A 16,463-nucleotide genomic window follows, 5' to 3' on the forward strand; every position below is an offset into this window, starting at 1 on the left:
ATTTGCTGGATCAACTTCAAATTTTCGAAGAATATTTTTAAATATACATATGTACATATGTATGTACGCTCGATATGCATATAAGGAAAAAAATTCAACTTTTTGAAATACATAGTGAATTTAACCACTTAAGTATTGATTTCAAGAAATATTGCTTCAATTAGTAATTTATGATCATTAAAAACTGCCTCGCCTAAAAAATGTGTTAGGAACGAGCCATTTCGAATTCTGGTATAGATATGAAATGGGTATAAAAGTTTTATTTGTAAACATATTCCCTGGAGTATTAAAAAAATCCATACCTGATGGCACTGCGCAATCACACAATTGAAACACAAAAGCAATAAAGTATAGAGTTTCGTTTATTGGACTTGAAATGTTAACAGCATTTGTGTACTTATGTATGTAGGTAATCATCTTCATGTTACTCTCTTTGTAGTTTGCTTAACAGAATAAATTTTTTTTAGCGTACATAGCAATATATTCTATAGTCTAATCGTGGCTAATAAGCGAATTTGTGTTGATTCCTGTCATGGTGCTTTTATTTTGTGGAAAGTTTTTTTTTTTTTAAATTCATATGCCGTTCAAGTGCGTTGTGTGACCAAGAAAGATAGTGAAAGAGACAGATATTTCCTAAATGTAACCATCGATGTTTGGTGCGATAATCAGAACATGTTATAAATTTGTATTTACTTGTTAAAATTTAAATGTCTTACTTCGTTGATGCAAATCACGACACGATCACGATACATAATAAAAATACATATGAGTTACATTACATAATATTACGCTAACACGAACAACAGCTTTTTCACAAATCCAACATGCAGCTAATACCTTCTTCCTCTTTTAATCTTAAAATATTTTTTATAATAGTTAAAATAAAAAATATATAATTGTAGTATTTATAAATGAAATCAAATGTATATATAAATCACTTTTAAAAAGTACTCGTATTCAAAAAAATCAAATTTATTTATTATGTTTACAGTGGATCCATGTGCCAAGAGCAATGTTTCCCTACATTAATAGTAATTTAACGATAAATGGTTGCAGAACATTAATACAACAAAAAAAAAAACTAAATAATAATTAAAAAAAAACATACCAACTCCTGATTTCAAAACATCTAACCTCAAAACAACTTATGAAAGAAATTAGCTCCAAAAATTTGTCAAAAAATAGGAAAATATTACTGGTGATAGTTGTGTGAACCGCCAGTAGTTTAATTTTGAATTTACATAAGATTGTGACACTAACAATTCTGGAGATTTCTAATCGAGACTTCTCCACTATATTTTAATTAAATTGCCTAAGTAAAAAAGCGAAAACTAAAGAAAAAAAATACACAAAGAAATTACAAAAGAAAAAAAAATACAAAAAGAAATTACAAAAAAAAAAAACAATTTTATTTTATACCTTTAAAAATAACATACTAAAATCTTAAATTAAGAATCGATTTTTGAGTTTTAATAGAGTAGTTTTTGAGTTACAGCCTTATAAAGTGTAATCGCTCAGTTCAATCAACTACAACAGTTTATCTTTACACATTTTTCAAATATGCTTGAGTGATTATCAAATTTTATCCGCATGTTCTGTATTTATTGTTATAGTTCTCCATACAATGACCTACAAATTTTTTGATCTGATCAAAAATCGAGTTTTGGCAGGACAAAAATGACAAAAATTTTGTGTAAAATTACACTTTTCTTTAACCGCCACCATTTGACGATTTTTTTTCGACCGTAGGTTATTGTACCGACAACTTCTAGTAGAGATTTTTATTTATTTTTGATCTACGGAAGTGGTTGAAACCAATGCAGCAGTGAAAGATCTTTTTTATAGCGGCGTCGGAGAACGCGTTCCCACGACAGTCGGGTCTACGTAACCGGCACGGTTTTATCCGGCCAAGGACTGTGAACTCGGCAGAATTCTGTCGCTACAACCACAACAACGCGTGTAACTTGAAAAAAAATTTAATTTTTTTCTTCAAAAAAATTTGCTGTATATTCTTAAAATATGTATAGCCATATCCTCAAATAAATATTATTTTAAAACAATTTAGGTTGCCACAGGTGTGTCCCTTAATCTCTGATATGAAGCAACTGTACCAGCTGCCGAATAAGCCACTGTTCAGTAGTACGTAGCTTAAAAGACATCGAGATTTTCATAGTAAAGCTCAAATAAAATTATTATCTTACTTATAAACATACACAACTCTTTACACTTTTCGTGCAAATACATAATAAACTTATGTACATAAATGTGTGTGTATGTATAATTACACAATATCAAACCGCCTGTATATAAAACAATTTGCATGTAGTTTAGAGGTTTTTGAAAAGTTTACAACCTAAACGCAAAAAATATATAGGAAAATGTTTAAAATAGCTTAACATAATTCAAGTTGAGGTAATACTATAGTAACATATTATTTTAAAAACGATTTTAAAGTTAGAGTAAAAATGTGTACCGTAAAACCGTAATTTAAGCAACATTTACGGTTACATCGCTTGATGTATATTTACTTGTGTGATACAATATTGCACACGGTCTCGTTGCGCTGACAACAACAACATCAATGATTATTTGAACAATAAGCGTTTTACCTAACTAATTCAACTTATGATTCGTTCACCGCTACAACCGAGTTAATACTTGATTTACTTAAACATCCATTTCATAACAAAGCAGGCCGCTAGGCCAACGAATGCATAAACCATTGATTTTATAACCACCGTTTGTGGCACGGTGCGCGGCACAATGTCAGCATAACGTCCAGTAGATGTAGTCGGCGCCATTAGTCTGGGATTATAGTGAATTCGCTCCAAATTTGTTTGGATTACGCGCAATTGCTTCGTTTGCTCCTCCAGAGTATGATTCATCTTTTCAATGGCTGATACCAATCTGAAAAACAAAAAATATGTATTTATTTATAAATAATTCTAAAGAATAAAGTATGGTAAAAAGCAAAAATAAAAGTTTTCACATACTTTCGTATTGATTTGTTCGATTTCTGGTGTGGCTCCTTATTCACATCCGGATTTGATGCACTCGAATCGGTTTTTTCATCGTCGTGTGGTGGACCCAAAATCGATAGGCTTTTATGTTTTACCTTCAATAGAGAAGATGATTTAATTAACTGCATTGGATCGGCAGTTACGATGCTCGGGTTACGCACCATTGGCGCTCGATGGCGTGTCTTCGTGAGTACTTTGTAATTCGCTTCGTATTGTTTCAAATCGTTGCGTTGATCCCATGGACGTAAGTCAGCATAAGTATACATCCACTGCAGAGAGTTAAGGAATTATGAATTTAACGAATTTAAATTGTATTCAAATTAAACACAAATATTACGGCTATACGTATACAAATGTCACTATATACACGTTTTATTGTTACATAACATTTAAAAAAAAAAAACTAATAAATTACGGAAAATAAATAAAAACAAGAAAAAACGTTAACTTCGATTGCACCGAACCTATAACACCCTTCACAAATACAAAAGATTCTTTACAAGAACTTGATTTTACACGATCATCCCGTATGGCAGCTAGCATATATGCAATAGTGATCCGAACTGCACAATTTCTTTGGAGTTTCAACTGTTGCTTTGGACAATAAACCAGGTAAAATTTCGTGAAGATATCTTGCCATCAATTTTATATGCATGTATATACTTGTATAGAGTCTCTCATATTTTCTTCTGGGTGTTACAAACTTCATGTCAAACTAACAAAATATTATATTACACTACTAATACTAAATAATAAACAATTTTAAACGTAAACAATTTTTAAAACAATTATAGCTTGGCTTAAATGAATTCTCAACATAAATTGACTAGATTTGAAACTATTTACTGCTAAAAAAACAAATATGAAAATAAAAATTTTTTAAACGCGTTCTCCATTATCAGAATTCTCAAAGCATCTTAAAATTGTGAATATTCGGATTTATAAGCACTTCTTCGTACTCGGGAAGTCCATAAAATATGTACAGTTATTTAGTACATAAACAGACAACTACTTTGGAAATGTTGCAGAACACACCGAAGTATTAATTTAGTGTTATTTCATTACCTTTAGCTTTTTAAAACAAATCCTTAACTTCGTTATGATATTTATATGCAATCATAATATTTCATCACTTCTCTTAAAGCACTTTGTACACTTAAGTCGTCTTATATAAGTTACCAACATATGCTTAGCGAACTCACCTGTGTTATTATGGGATCGAAGTTAAAATGTACCGGCGTCCACTCAATTGATAATAATTTGCGCTCCTTTGCAGAGTTGCGCTGCGCTTCCTCCAGCACGGTCTTCTCCTCGGTTGCACCAACCTGATCATCGTTTCGTATCGCTAGCGATACTTTCTCCCACAAACGTTCCGATTCGTTTGGTAGCTGAGCGTCCAACGGTACCACATAGCGCACAAGACGCTTGTGTTTTGTATCAGCATCCGCTTTAAAAAGTACAGTTTCTTCGCCAGTTTTAGCTTCTTTGATTGTCATTTCGGTATCCCAATGACCAGTTATGTTGGCCATGGTCTCTTTGCCCAACTTAATTTTACCCGAAATTAAATTGGTATAATCCGAGCCACCCAGGAATGGTTTCAGCTTGAATTCCAGTTCCGTCTTGTAACCGGTGTTCTCGCACTCAATGTTAACTTTGCCGCCCAACTCCATGGACAGTGTACCAACAAGTATACCCTTGCAATGAGCATATGGTGTATTCAATGTATACGTTTCACCACGTGGTAGCAATGTGAGTGTGGCAACGCCTTCCAATACAGCTGATGTGCTGTTGCCATAGAACTTCGATTTAGCCAAGATGGAGCAACTGATGCAGAAACCATCCTGGCGATTTGTCACATAAAACGCCGACACTGGTGGATGATGGGACACCTGTTCGGCGATATAGAATGTACGACTGCCGTTTGGATGCTCCCAATAGCAGCGGAACGTTTCACCCAATATGGGATTGTAGGGCTTTTTTAAGCCTTTTGGTTTTTTGTAGAAACCTGATAGATACCATTGTACAACGGTCTTCATACGCGTAAAGGGATCATCTTCGGTAACAGCCCTTTAATAAATCAAATACAAAACAATAGTTATTATTCAATAAAATGTGTTGATTTATCGTAATGCTCATTTTGTATGCCACTCACCTCGACAAGATGTCGGCATGGTAATATGAATCGGACAGCTTATCCAAAAATGAACGTGGTTCGAGTATGAATGTCGGCAAAACCACCTTACTCAAATCCATGCCTGGCCGAACTTGCTTAACCAGAATCCAAATTAAGCTTTTGTTCTCGTCTGCAAGCTCTTCCACCTGTTCACCCACCTGTTGTATACAGAGCAATATGTTACAAATATTTTGTTGCACGTTTAGAACATTAAGACTATACTACATTTAAATCACGAACTTACGGAGCCGAACTCCTCTTCGGTGAGTGGCACATATGGTGTTTCCGGCTCTTCGTCTTCGACCACAGCCTCTTGATCTGATTCTGATTCTGTATCGACGCCTGACATAGCGGCTGGACCACCTTCGTTTTGGCTATCGCCATCAAGATCTGTTGTAGAATGAAATAAAAAGAAAAAAAATTATTTTAAATTTGATCACTATAATTTTAGTTACGAAATGCAACATGATGATTAAGATTACTGAACAATATGGGCGGCCACATTTTCTACGATATATCTGTTACTATATTATTCGCCTTAGTTCAAATTCCAACAATTGTAGTGAAAAGCTAAATATTTTATATTTTATTTGATTTCTGCAAATGACAAGCAACTTCAACTACGAAGAGCTTTTTAAATTACAATATTTATACAGTTCGGGTGAATTTTGATGAATGTGTAGAGACTATTTTTTTTTTTTTTTTAATTTACATAAAGTATTTTTTATTTTATTTTTTTTTTAACTATTAAGACTTATTATATTTAATTCTATGTCATAAAAAAGAATGATATACTAAATAGTTTGGAGTTTTCGATTATTTTTTCTTTTAAATAAAAAATATATTTGTTGAATTATACTACATAGATTGAAATGTCTACGGCCTAACGGAGAGATCGCGTTACAAACAATGTATATAATGTGTATATAAAATAACTTAACATTTGAAAACAATTAAAACAACATTTTTTTCCGAAAATCGACATTTTAAGCTACTAAGCTAAGCAGAAATACTATCAAAGTGTTATGCCATTTCATCGCATTATCAAGTTACTAATCTCAAAGAAACGCTAACTGCACTATTTTTGTTTACATTGCTAAAAAGTGAGTTTCGTCTTTTGATAAAACATTGTTTCTTTAAGGAAAATAACACCCTTCGTGCAAACCAAAATATTGATAAATGTTACGTCAGTTTCAAAGGCTCTTTGTTCTTTTCCAAACTCAGAAAGTGGCTTCGCAGATAAGATTATACACAAGGATCAATAAGTCAATATGCAAACAAACGCCTATATTGACAGTGCTGAACCAAGCACTGATACAACAAATATACTACTCTGGCAAGGGAATAAATTCATATCAGTCATTGTTAGGCCATTTTCCAGCTCATGTATAGATACATATATAGAAGCTATGCACAGGTAGATTAAGGGTTGTACAATTCTTGATGTTTTTAAATAAAAGTTTGGTTATTTTGGAATCTTAAACCAAATAAAAAATACTCTCATGAAGTTTTAGTTAATAAATGAAATCGAGCAGAATTTCACTGTCATTATGACTGCACTAAAGCCTTATCCGCCTAAAATATATTTTTTTGAACGCTGAATTTTAATTTTGAAGTGAAATGTTCCAACAAAATAACCTTCGTATATCTTTATATAGTACATTAATTTTTCTCTTTAAAAAACTTGTATGCCTTGGCATCGACCTCAGTCCCCAAAATTAAGAACTTTTAACATTTAATAGATGCTTGAAACGAATATAAGAAACGAGTGCTGTATGAATTTTCTCCAATAAATACGTAGCATTGGTTAAAACTTGATAAAATGGCAATGCTGAAAAATATTTACAATTAGTCGAGCATTATTTAGCGTACATATGTATATATGCATGTATGAAAACTGAAATGCAGCAATATGAAACGCTTCCGTGTATACAAATTTTACTCTTTCTACCCAAGTATAAATTTATTTATTAAAATTTACGCTCACATCTAGCAAACGAACAGTGCAGTCGCTGTAAGCAAATAATATCGAACTAATGTAACGAATAAAGAAAATAAAACATTGTTGTGATCAAACCCTTAACGTTGAGCACAAAAGGTGGTGCGCTCAATGCCCTAGATGCGCCAGATCTTGCCTCCAGCTCTGCATTTTCATCAACAGAATCAACCGATGACGATGTCTCATGTGTCATGGGGCCTAACGATGCCGATTTCATAAATTGATTTTGTCGACGTGCCTTCAATTTTAACGATTGGTGCATTTCCAGCATGGATGGAAAGTCAACACTCGAAACATCACTGAGATCACCCATTGAGCTCATGCCCTCGAATGAATCACGTTTGCCTAAATGTTTGGCTTTGCGAAGTTTGCGTAAATTTTTCTCCGCCGAATTGGCAACAACACGCTCCCAATGGGTCATTGTCATGTAAAGTTGCTGCAAAATTGGTGTCTGTGCACGTGATGTCAAACTTGTGTCCGAACTAGCGTGCGATTTGCTCAATTCGGGCACCATAAGATACTGTGAATATTGTTTCTGCATGCTACCACTCGGTGAGAAGTTCTCAGGATGTGGGTCTTGTGAGAAATTTTTAGAAAACTTGTCGAATTTATAGTTCAGTTGTAAAATAGAATGTGCAACAAGAGACCCAATTTTTCTACAACTTATTTCATTTGCATGAAAATAATTAATGATCTTAATTTCATCGTTTGTTTCATACGAGTATCTGTATTTGTTTGAAAAAAATAAGCCATACAATTTTTAGGTTATTTGCATAGCACAGCGTTTGAGCAGTTAAATTCTGTATACTATATGACATATATGTATATCTTTTTGCAGTTTTTCTTTCCACGTTACACAGGCCTTTTGTCCTCTTTACTCATTTATTACTTTTTAACAATTAAATTATAATGATTCACATAGTTTCACATTATGCAATCTGTATTTTAGGAATTAATATTATGGCTCAAAATGCTCGACAAATAACCAAAAAGTAAAATTTAGTAAACTATATTTTTCTTATATTATTTTTAGTTAATCAAGATGTTATCAGGAGTTGTTCAGATATCTTTATATCCTTACAAATATGAAAAATTGCATTATACATAAGTAGTTGCACTTAACCTTAAAACAGACCGATTTAATTTCACTGTCACTTAATATTTTTGAAACTTCCCCTAATTTTTTTTATATTATATAGTATTTGGAGCGATACAGCCAGAGTACTCTATTACACCGTTATAAATTTGTTGCACATTCACTGGTTCAGATCTGTCATTTGCATAGTTACACTCACCATGTTCGTTGAAATGCTTCTCATAATCCGCCTCCGACCATTGGGTTTCATGCGATATCTGCGCATTGTCGTTGGCACTGGTGCCCTGCACAGCACCTAAACTGCTGTTGGAACGCAAGAGCAATGCTGAACAGCGCAAGGAGAGCTCCAGTGCATCCATCCAACATTTGCCAGCCGCCTGACTGGGTGCGCGAAATATCAGATAAGCGGTTGGTAAGGGTTGAACGACTGCGCCTGCAAAATTTTGTAACAATCTATCACTACTTAGCTATCATAACTGTTTAGTAATTATTATAATTTTAATATTTTGATATGTAAAGCCATAAATAATATTTTTATAATATTACATAATAATATATAAAATTATTTAAATCAATATGTTGGTAATTGAAATGCCTAATCAGACCTATTGTCTCCTTGTCTGGTCCACGTGGCGCCCATATCGATTGCTCCAGTGGGTGGAAAAGCTTGAAGCAGAATCCGTCTTTCTTGCTCGGCCGCTCGATGACCTGACATGAGGTCAGCATTATTGTGCCCACCCAATAGCTGCTCTTCAGCTTGGGACTCTTGTAGAGCAGCATCATGCCGGGCTTTAAAACACACCACAGCTTTGTCCATGACTTCAGTGTGCCACGTACCTATTAAATAGTAAAGAAATTTATGCCAATTAATATTTTAGTTTAATTAAATAAAAGTTATTTTGCTGTCATTTTAAAATGTCAATTATTTGTGTAAGAATTATGTTATAGACGCTTTTAGATGAAGCTTTACTAGACATTGTACTTTGCACATAAATTCGAGCAAATGTTAATTGCGAGTATTGGGTTTATTATTTGTTTTTGTTATTGCTTATAGGTGTAAATTGCTGCTTTTTAGCAAAATTTTATGTTCAAAGTACAAATAATAATGATAAGCGAATTTTTGTTAGTGTTCAGGTTCAAATATTATATAAGTATATTCTACGTCATTGTAAAGAAAATAAAGACTTAACCTTTTATTTATTAGTAACTAGTAAAACAATTAACTTGTTAAAATTGTATATGCTTGTTTTGCTATAAAAAGGTGTTCACATTAGGAGACTTCATTTTATCGCATATCAAAATTCATGAAATAGTTTTTAAATGACAAATTAGTACTTTAGAGATGCACACATACAATTTGTCTGATAAGTATGGTTCATAACCAGAAAGGTGCAGCGAAGCAATTTGCAGAATTTCTCGAGTCTAAAAAATTTGATGAACTTTTTATGCTAATGCAAATAGCGCGCTAACTAAGCGCCTGTTACCACACGATAGTTTATGGAGGAATATTGTAGCGCAATTTAGTGAATATTAAAAACAACTTTTTCTAGTGAAAACTACATTTTTCGAATTTGCTTGAGCATTACACAGAGACAATTTATCCGATCACTGATCACTATAAAATTTTTTCTGCGAGTTCTCTATACATATATCAGTTTTTTGATCTGATCAAATTTTCGTTAGGATAAAAACGTGAAAAATTTTAGGTAACATTTTTGTTTATTTTTTATTTTTTTTACGACCGCAGGTCATTGATATCTTCTTGAAACATCTACAAATGTAACAATTGATGCATTAGTCTTTTTTTTTTTTTTTTTTAATTCTAAAAATTCGCCTTTTCTAGAGGGCCACGATAGGTATGCCCCATAACTAGTTTGAGGTTACTACATATCTGTCTGTTGGCATTTGGAAAATATTTATAATTTACTTCTATTTATGAAGAAATGATAGACGGTTGACATTGTTAGGCTCTAACTCATATTAGTTGTAAGGTAGTTTACAACTAGTTCTTTCACTGCAAGACATTTTCACACATGTGTATATTACAAAAAATATGTCATTGATACTTATATATATTATATATATATATATATAGAGTAGATTGATGTTGTAATGCATATAAGGATACGTACTGTATATATCCATACATATATACACATATACATATATGTATATATCATTATCCATACATATATACACATATACATATATGTATATATATGTGAAAAGATATGGCGTCACGACTATCAGTCACCCAAAAAATCACTTAAATGGGATTATTACGCTTACTGCATGCTACGAGTCGCCACAAAAAACAAACACACTTGTACATACATAGGTACGGTTATATCTAATTCTTGCTGTCAGGTCGCAGGCAATGACATATTTATACTTTTGGCGGTAACTTAATTAAGTGACGCCATTGCCACGGTGGTTCACCGTTGTTATCAGTGGTTTTAACAAACTAACTGACACCAATTCTGATAAACAAAAAATGTTGCCACAAATTCGATAAATAAATATGTAGCGATAATTATACCCTGAACAGTGTATATTAAGTTTGCCTATAAAATATATACATAAATAATCAGCATGATGAGCTGAGTTGATTTAGCCATTTCCACCTGTCCGCCTATCTGTATATACGCAAACTAGTCTCTGAGTTTTTAAGCTATCGATCTAAAATTTTGCACTTTCGTCACTAAGAAGCTGCTCTTTTGTCGGAACGGCCGATATCGGACCACTATAGCATGTAGCTGCAATGCAAACTGAACAATCGGAATCAAGTGCTTGTATGGAAAACTCTGTAATTTGACGTAATATCTTCACGAAATTTGGCATGAGTTATTTCGTAAGGCAACAATGTAATCTCCGAAAAAAATTGTATAAATCGGTTGACTATAGCATGTAACCTGCCATATTAACTGAACGATAGGAATAAAGTGCTTGTATGGGAACCTTTTTTATTTGACGAGGTCTCTTCACGAAATTAGATCGGAATCACCAGTTCTTGTAAGGAACCTTTCTATTTGTGAAGGGTATTATAGGTTCGGTGCAACCGAAGTTAACGTTTTTTCTTGTTTTTGTGTAACATTGATTAGCCTTGTTTGCGATATGTATGTACTTACATTAGTATGTATACGTATGTGACTAAATGCGATTATATTAAGTATACATATCAGTATACTTGACATAAGATAGTTATTTTTTGTATGAAATGTTTGCTCTTACATATATACACACATACATTTGTACACCCCGATTCACTTGAATAGGTACATATCTTATTTTTAAGATACGAACATACATATATCTCTTCCTTTAGACAGCGCAGAAGCTCAGTTTAAGCTTGGTTTTAAAGACAGTTCTATTTTGAACAAATGTTGTGAAAATGAAAAATATACCCTTCATAATTTTGTTTATATGCGGTGTTTTCATGAATAACTCTAAAAATGTGCTTTCAAATTTGCGTCACTTGAATAGATACAGTAGTCTCAACATAAGAAATTGTTTAGATTAATCATACAAGTGTAAATATTTTATAAAAGTTTTACAAATTTGTGCTTTTTGTAATTAGTACTGCTCAAAAATATGTACCTAATCCAGTGAATCAGGGTGTATATACATATCTGTATGTGTATATATGGCGCTTTTGTCCATTTGTTTGTACTTATGTATATATGTATATTAGTTACTTTTTCTGCACATACAACACTGTTGACAGTTGTATACAACAACAACAACCGCAACAAATGAAAAATAAATATAATTGGTCATAACAATACACCTAGTGAATATCGATTTAGGTAGAACACCTCATGCATGCATATAGTCAAGGTGTGCAACAATTAATACACTTACACATACAAATATACATACTGCGTAGTAAACGCAAACAAGCGCACTAATTACCTTAAGCCAATCAGCTAGCACCACCACAGTGGGATCCTGCAGCGAATTCAGCAATTCAGACGCAACACGTTTCTTTTCCCGACGATAATTCTTGCGTTGCGCCTTGTAAGACTCCTTCCGGTTAAGCTTGGATGGATCTCCCGGCGTCTGAAAGAATATAGGAAGTTTTTAAATAAATTTAAATAAGAAATATTTATTCAATTTTTATTTATATTGTATAACTGTATAAATACATTACTCAAGTAACATTAAATAATATAATTAAAACAAAAAACATTAATTTATGCGTTATTTTGAAAAATTTAATAGTCATGTTGAACGTTTTGATAAATAATCCACCTATAGCCGAAATCTGAATAATATCGAGAAAATGTGTATCAAACATTCCATTTTAGGAAAATGCATATCGACCCTGAATGATACAGTATTTTGTGATGAAAATTTTTTTTTTTCTTAGCCTGAGGTTAAAATCTGTAGATTATCAAAACAGAAAATTTTTGGACAACAAAAAAATATTTTTTAACATCTAGAGGCTCAGTTTAAAAGTAAATTTCGAATTAAAATATTTTTGGACAAGAAAAAATTATTTTTGGTTTAAGCTCTTTACATTTATATAAAAATTACCGAATGTGAAGGTTTTTGACTCAAAATTTTTTTTAACGCTTAAGGAAAGCATTTCGTTTAAGACTTTTTTTAAAACTCCAATAATGACCACAAAAAATTTTTTAAGTTGATAACTTTTAATTGGCTAGAAAGAGGACTCTCCACAGCTTCTAGAACACTTATCAAAAAAAATTTACGAAATAAAAATTTTAACTCGAAAATTTACTTTAAAACTAAGTCCTAGATGTTAAAAAAAATTTTTTTTTTAGTCCAAAAATTTTCTTTTTTTATAATCTACAGATTTTATTGAGTATTTGGGAATGCGAAGGCTCTGTGTTCGCAATCGATCAAAAATAGCAACGTTTTAATTATTTTTGGCAGTATTTGGAGCTATTTAAACATAATAACCGCGAATACAAGTATTTCGTTCAATATCTGACAATGGACAAAACGTTACAGCATGAGTGTACTTCGAAATTTAGTCGACGCTCATACGATTGAACCATAAGCAGTAAACCAAAACAAATACAATAGTGAGCTCTATCATTAAGACAATGTGTCACTAATCTAAGAAAATTATGTAGAAATTTAAATTCGGCTTCAAATTGCTTCCCAGTATTAACCCCAACAGATTCTTGAGCATGGATGAATTCATATTCCAAGATTAAAACCTATTTTGAAGCAAAAGACAAACGTTAGCACAAAAATATTTGATAAGTTGAAAGATCGCTATATCGTCCGGGGTGTTGCTCTTTAAGGCGACTAAGTTGAACAACAATATCGAATTTCATCACTAAACCACATACAAAGTGTACAAACGCATATTTTCAAAAACACGGCAATATTACTTGATACATGGTTTCACGAGCACAGACTAAACATTAAATTGACCGGGTGTAAATATTAAAAAGGCATCGACAGGACTAGAGCGTACCCCATTAAACAATATATTTTTCCTTATGCCATTTTTATTAACTCAACTGTGTTTCTCGAGTATAAACAAATATATATTTAAGTTAGGCGAAACGAACGTGTTGTGATTTTTTATTACCATATGGAAGAGTATGAGCAAACACTAAAATTTTATTAGCTTATTAGCGCACAAAATGTTTCAAAAACTTGCAAATACACTCAACTATTTAAACACGTGTGTGTGTAGGCATCTTTATAATGTTTCAAAGATTTAAAAAAGTTAAGTTGGTTAAGTGGAAAATGGAAAGAATTTGTTCGCCTATTTTATTGCCGATAAACGCTATTAGTTGGGCACTTCTCTTAATATAGAAAGTTTATTAGCTTAAAGAAAAAATAATCCTAATTGTTTTGGCTAAAATCTACTCGTGCCGCAAGTGATACTTAATACAAATTGCAAATGTCTTGTTTATATCTGCTTCGGCGGACGTGCAAATGTATATTTGAACGTTTTTTTCGGATTTTTTTTTTGATATTTTTTTTTTTTTGAGATTTTTTTTGAGAAGGTGCGAATTGTAACGGGATTCACATAGTTAAAATTCATTTTGTTTTTTTATTGTGTGTAACTAATGAAAATAAAAGCAAAATGCGCGTTCGAATAACAAAAACAACGAAGCATACGAATATTCTTTAATAATTTATGCTTTAAATTTGCCAGAAAGGCTTCAAAAATTAAAATGATTTTTAAGTATAACGTATTTAAAAAATTAGAATTAAAATAGGAAATTCAAACCCGCTTAAACAATATTTGTACCTCAATTTGTAGAAAAATATGCTAGCCTCCTTTCGTTTCTTATTCGTTTATTTAAACGCCGAAATATGATTTCAAGTAGTTTTCTAAACCGTTTAACCCAAATACAAATTTACATATACACCTATGTACATATGTATGCAACAAAAGCAACCGTTGGTAACATTTCACTAATTTTTACCCCAAAATAAATTCGTCAGTTATACTTTTATGCGTGAAGAAAATAGATACTTAGTTGCAATTTCTCAGTTCTCTCGAAACTGGCTCAAATAAGGGTGCTAAATTATCAAACACCTTTGTAGATCGCACTAAATTTAATTCACTTAATTTATTAAATTTTAATTTTTTTTTATCACTATACTATATAATATATAGAGATTTAGATACTAGATTAGATTAAATATTATAAAATACATTTTTTTAACAAAGTGTTAATAAAAATTTACTGCAGTTTACTATTTGATATTCTGTAGAAATAATAAGCAAGAAAAACCGTTAGTTTGGCTGCACCGAAGCTACAATACCCTTCACAGGTTTATGTTTTCCTTACAACACTTGATTTTGATTGATCAGTGTGTCTGACCGCTATATGCTATAGTGACTGGATATGAACAACCCTTGCCTTAGACAATAATCGATGTCCGGTCTCACTAAAGTCGGGCATACGTAACCGGAACAAATCCTGATTTTTTATTTTTAACAAGGACTGTCAACTTGGCAAAATTATGCCGCTACAACAAGAACAATAGTAATCCATGACACATTTCGTGAAGATATTTCGTCAAATGAAGAAGCTTTCCATACGAGCACTTTATTCGAATCGTTCAGTTTGTATGGCAGCTATCTGCTGTAGACCGATTGGAACAACTTTTTTGGAGATTCCACCATTACCATAGACAAAAATCTGTGCTAATTTCGTTAAGATATTTCGGCAAATAAAAAAGCTTTCTATATAAGCAGTTGATTCCAATATACGCTGAACCTTACATTTTGAGATATCGATCTTGTTTCTTGTATTCCTTGTATGGAAATGTTTTTTTGACAATGTATCTTCAAAAAATTTTGCACGAATTATTGTCCAGGGTAAACTACAATCTTCGAATATACTGTTCAGTTCGGACGATTATAGCATATACATATGTAGCAGCCACACAAACTGATTGATCAAAATAGATAAAGATACTATTATACCCTTTTATGCTATAAGAAATGTACCTATGAAGGGTATTATAGCTTCAGACGAGGTTAACATTTTCCCTTTAGTTTTTCAATTTTAAAGTTATTTTGACATTTAAGACGATCGAAATGTTTGCTTTAAAAATATATATATATATATTCAATTTTGCTTGAGACGATTTTGTTTATGAATATTATTTTAATTTGAATAACTAAAAAAACAATTGCGAGAATACCAAAAGGTAAACGATAGTCTGACGTAATCTAAATCACTGCAGATATGCTCAACTCGTACCCGGAAGCCGGTTTCAACAAGTGAATCAAGCAAAAACTAAAAAGAACGCGCGCGCAAATACGAAAGGGTGTGGATAATAATCGATATATATTTTTCTCTAATATTCAAAGAAAATGTTCGTTATTAGAATATAAATATGCAGAAATATTGCTTTGGCATAAAAAAAATATTCGCCAAACTATGCAATAAATCACAAGCAAACGAATTAAAAAGTAAAAAATTTTATTTTTGTTATTCGGCATTTAGTCACGACAACCCAGCGGCAGGCATAGCATATGTTATATATAGTGTGTGTCGGTACATATATGTACATGTATATAAATAATAGTCAAAATATTAGATGAGTACTAAATAAGTGAGTTAGCAAAAGTGTCGTACTCACCTTATCTGTTTGATTGCCATCGTATTTGTCACGACTATCTGTTGCCCAACTGGCAAGTCCTAGAAGAAATTTCATGTTTGACATTTA

General features: G+C 32.2%; 1 protein-coding gene across 7 annotated transcripts in view; it reads right to left on the minus strand.

Annotated features, from left to right (window-relative positions):
* Positions 1-344: 344 nt before the first annotated feature.
* Positions 345-16,463, minus strand: part of Orp8 (Oxysterol-binding protein-related protein 8) — a 41,130-nt gene continuing 25,011 nt past the window's right edge. For 3 of the 7 annotated variants that reach the window (XM_036361438.2, XM_036361431.2, XM_070105876.1), the window contains 10 exons: positions 16,377-16,435; positions 12,201-12,347; positions 8,894-9,125; positions 8,488-8,721; positions 7,271-7,768; positions 5,438-5,583; positions 5,173-5,351; positions 4,223-5,087; positions 2,994-3,289; positions 345-2,907 (listed from right to left, as the gene is read on the minus strand). In XM_036361438.2, coding sequence (XP_036217331.2) covers positions 2,664-2,907; positions 2,994-3,289; positions 4,223-5,087; positions 5,173-5,351; positions 5,438-5,583; positions 7,271-7,768; positions 8,488-8,721; positions 8,894-9,125; positions 12,201-12,347; positions 16,377-16,435 — 2,900 coding nt within the window. In that variant the 3' untranslated portion in view covers positions 345-2,663. Of the gene's footprint in view, positions 2,908-2,993; positions 3,290-4,222; positions 5,088-5,172; positions 5,352-5,437; positions 5,584-5,675; positions 5,792-7,270; positions 7,769-8,487; positions 8,722-8,893; positions 9,126-12,200; positions 12,348-16,376; positions 16,436-16,463 lie in introns of those variants that run through there. The other 4 variants (XM_070105877.1, XM_036361433.2, XM_070105875.1 and 1 more) reach the window with 3 other exon arrangements.

Source organism: Bactrocera oleae, chromosome 2 (genome assembly GCF_042242935.1).
Source record: "Bactrocera oleae isolate idBacOlea1 chromosome 2, idBacOlea1, whole genome shotgun sequence".
In the NCBI taxonomy this organism is placed as follows: Eukaryota; Metazoa; Arthropoda; class Insecta; order Diptera; family Tephritidae; genus Bactrocera; species Bactrocera oleae.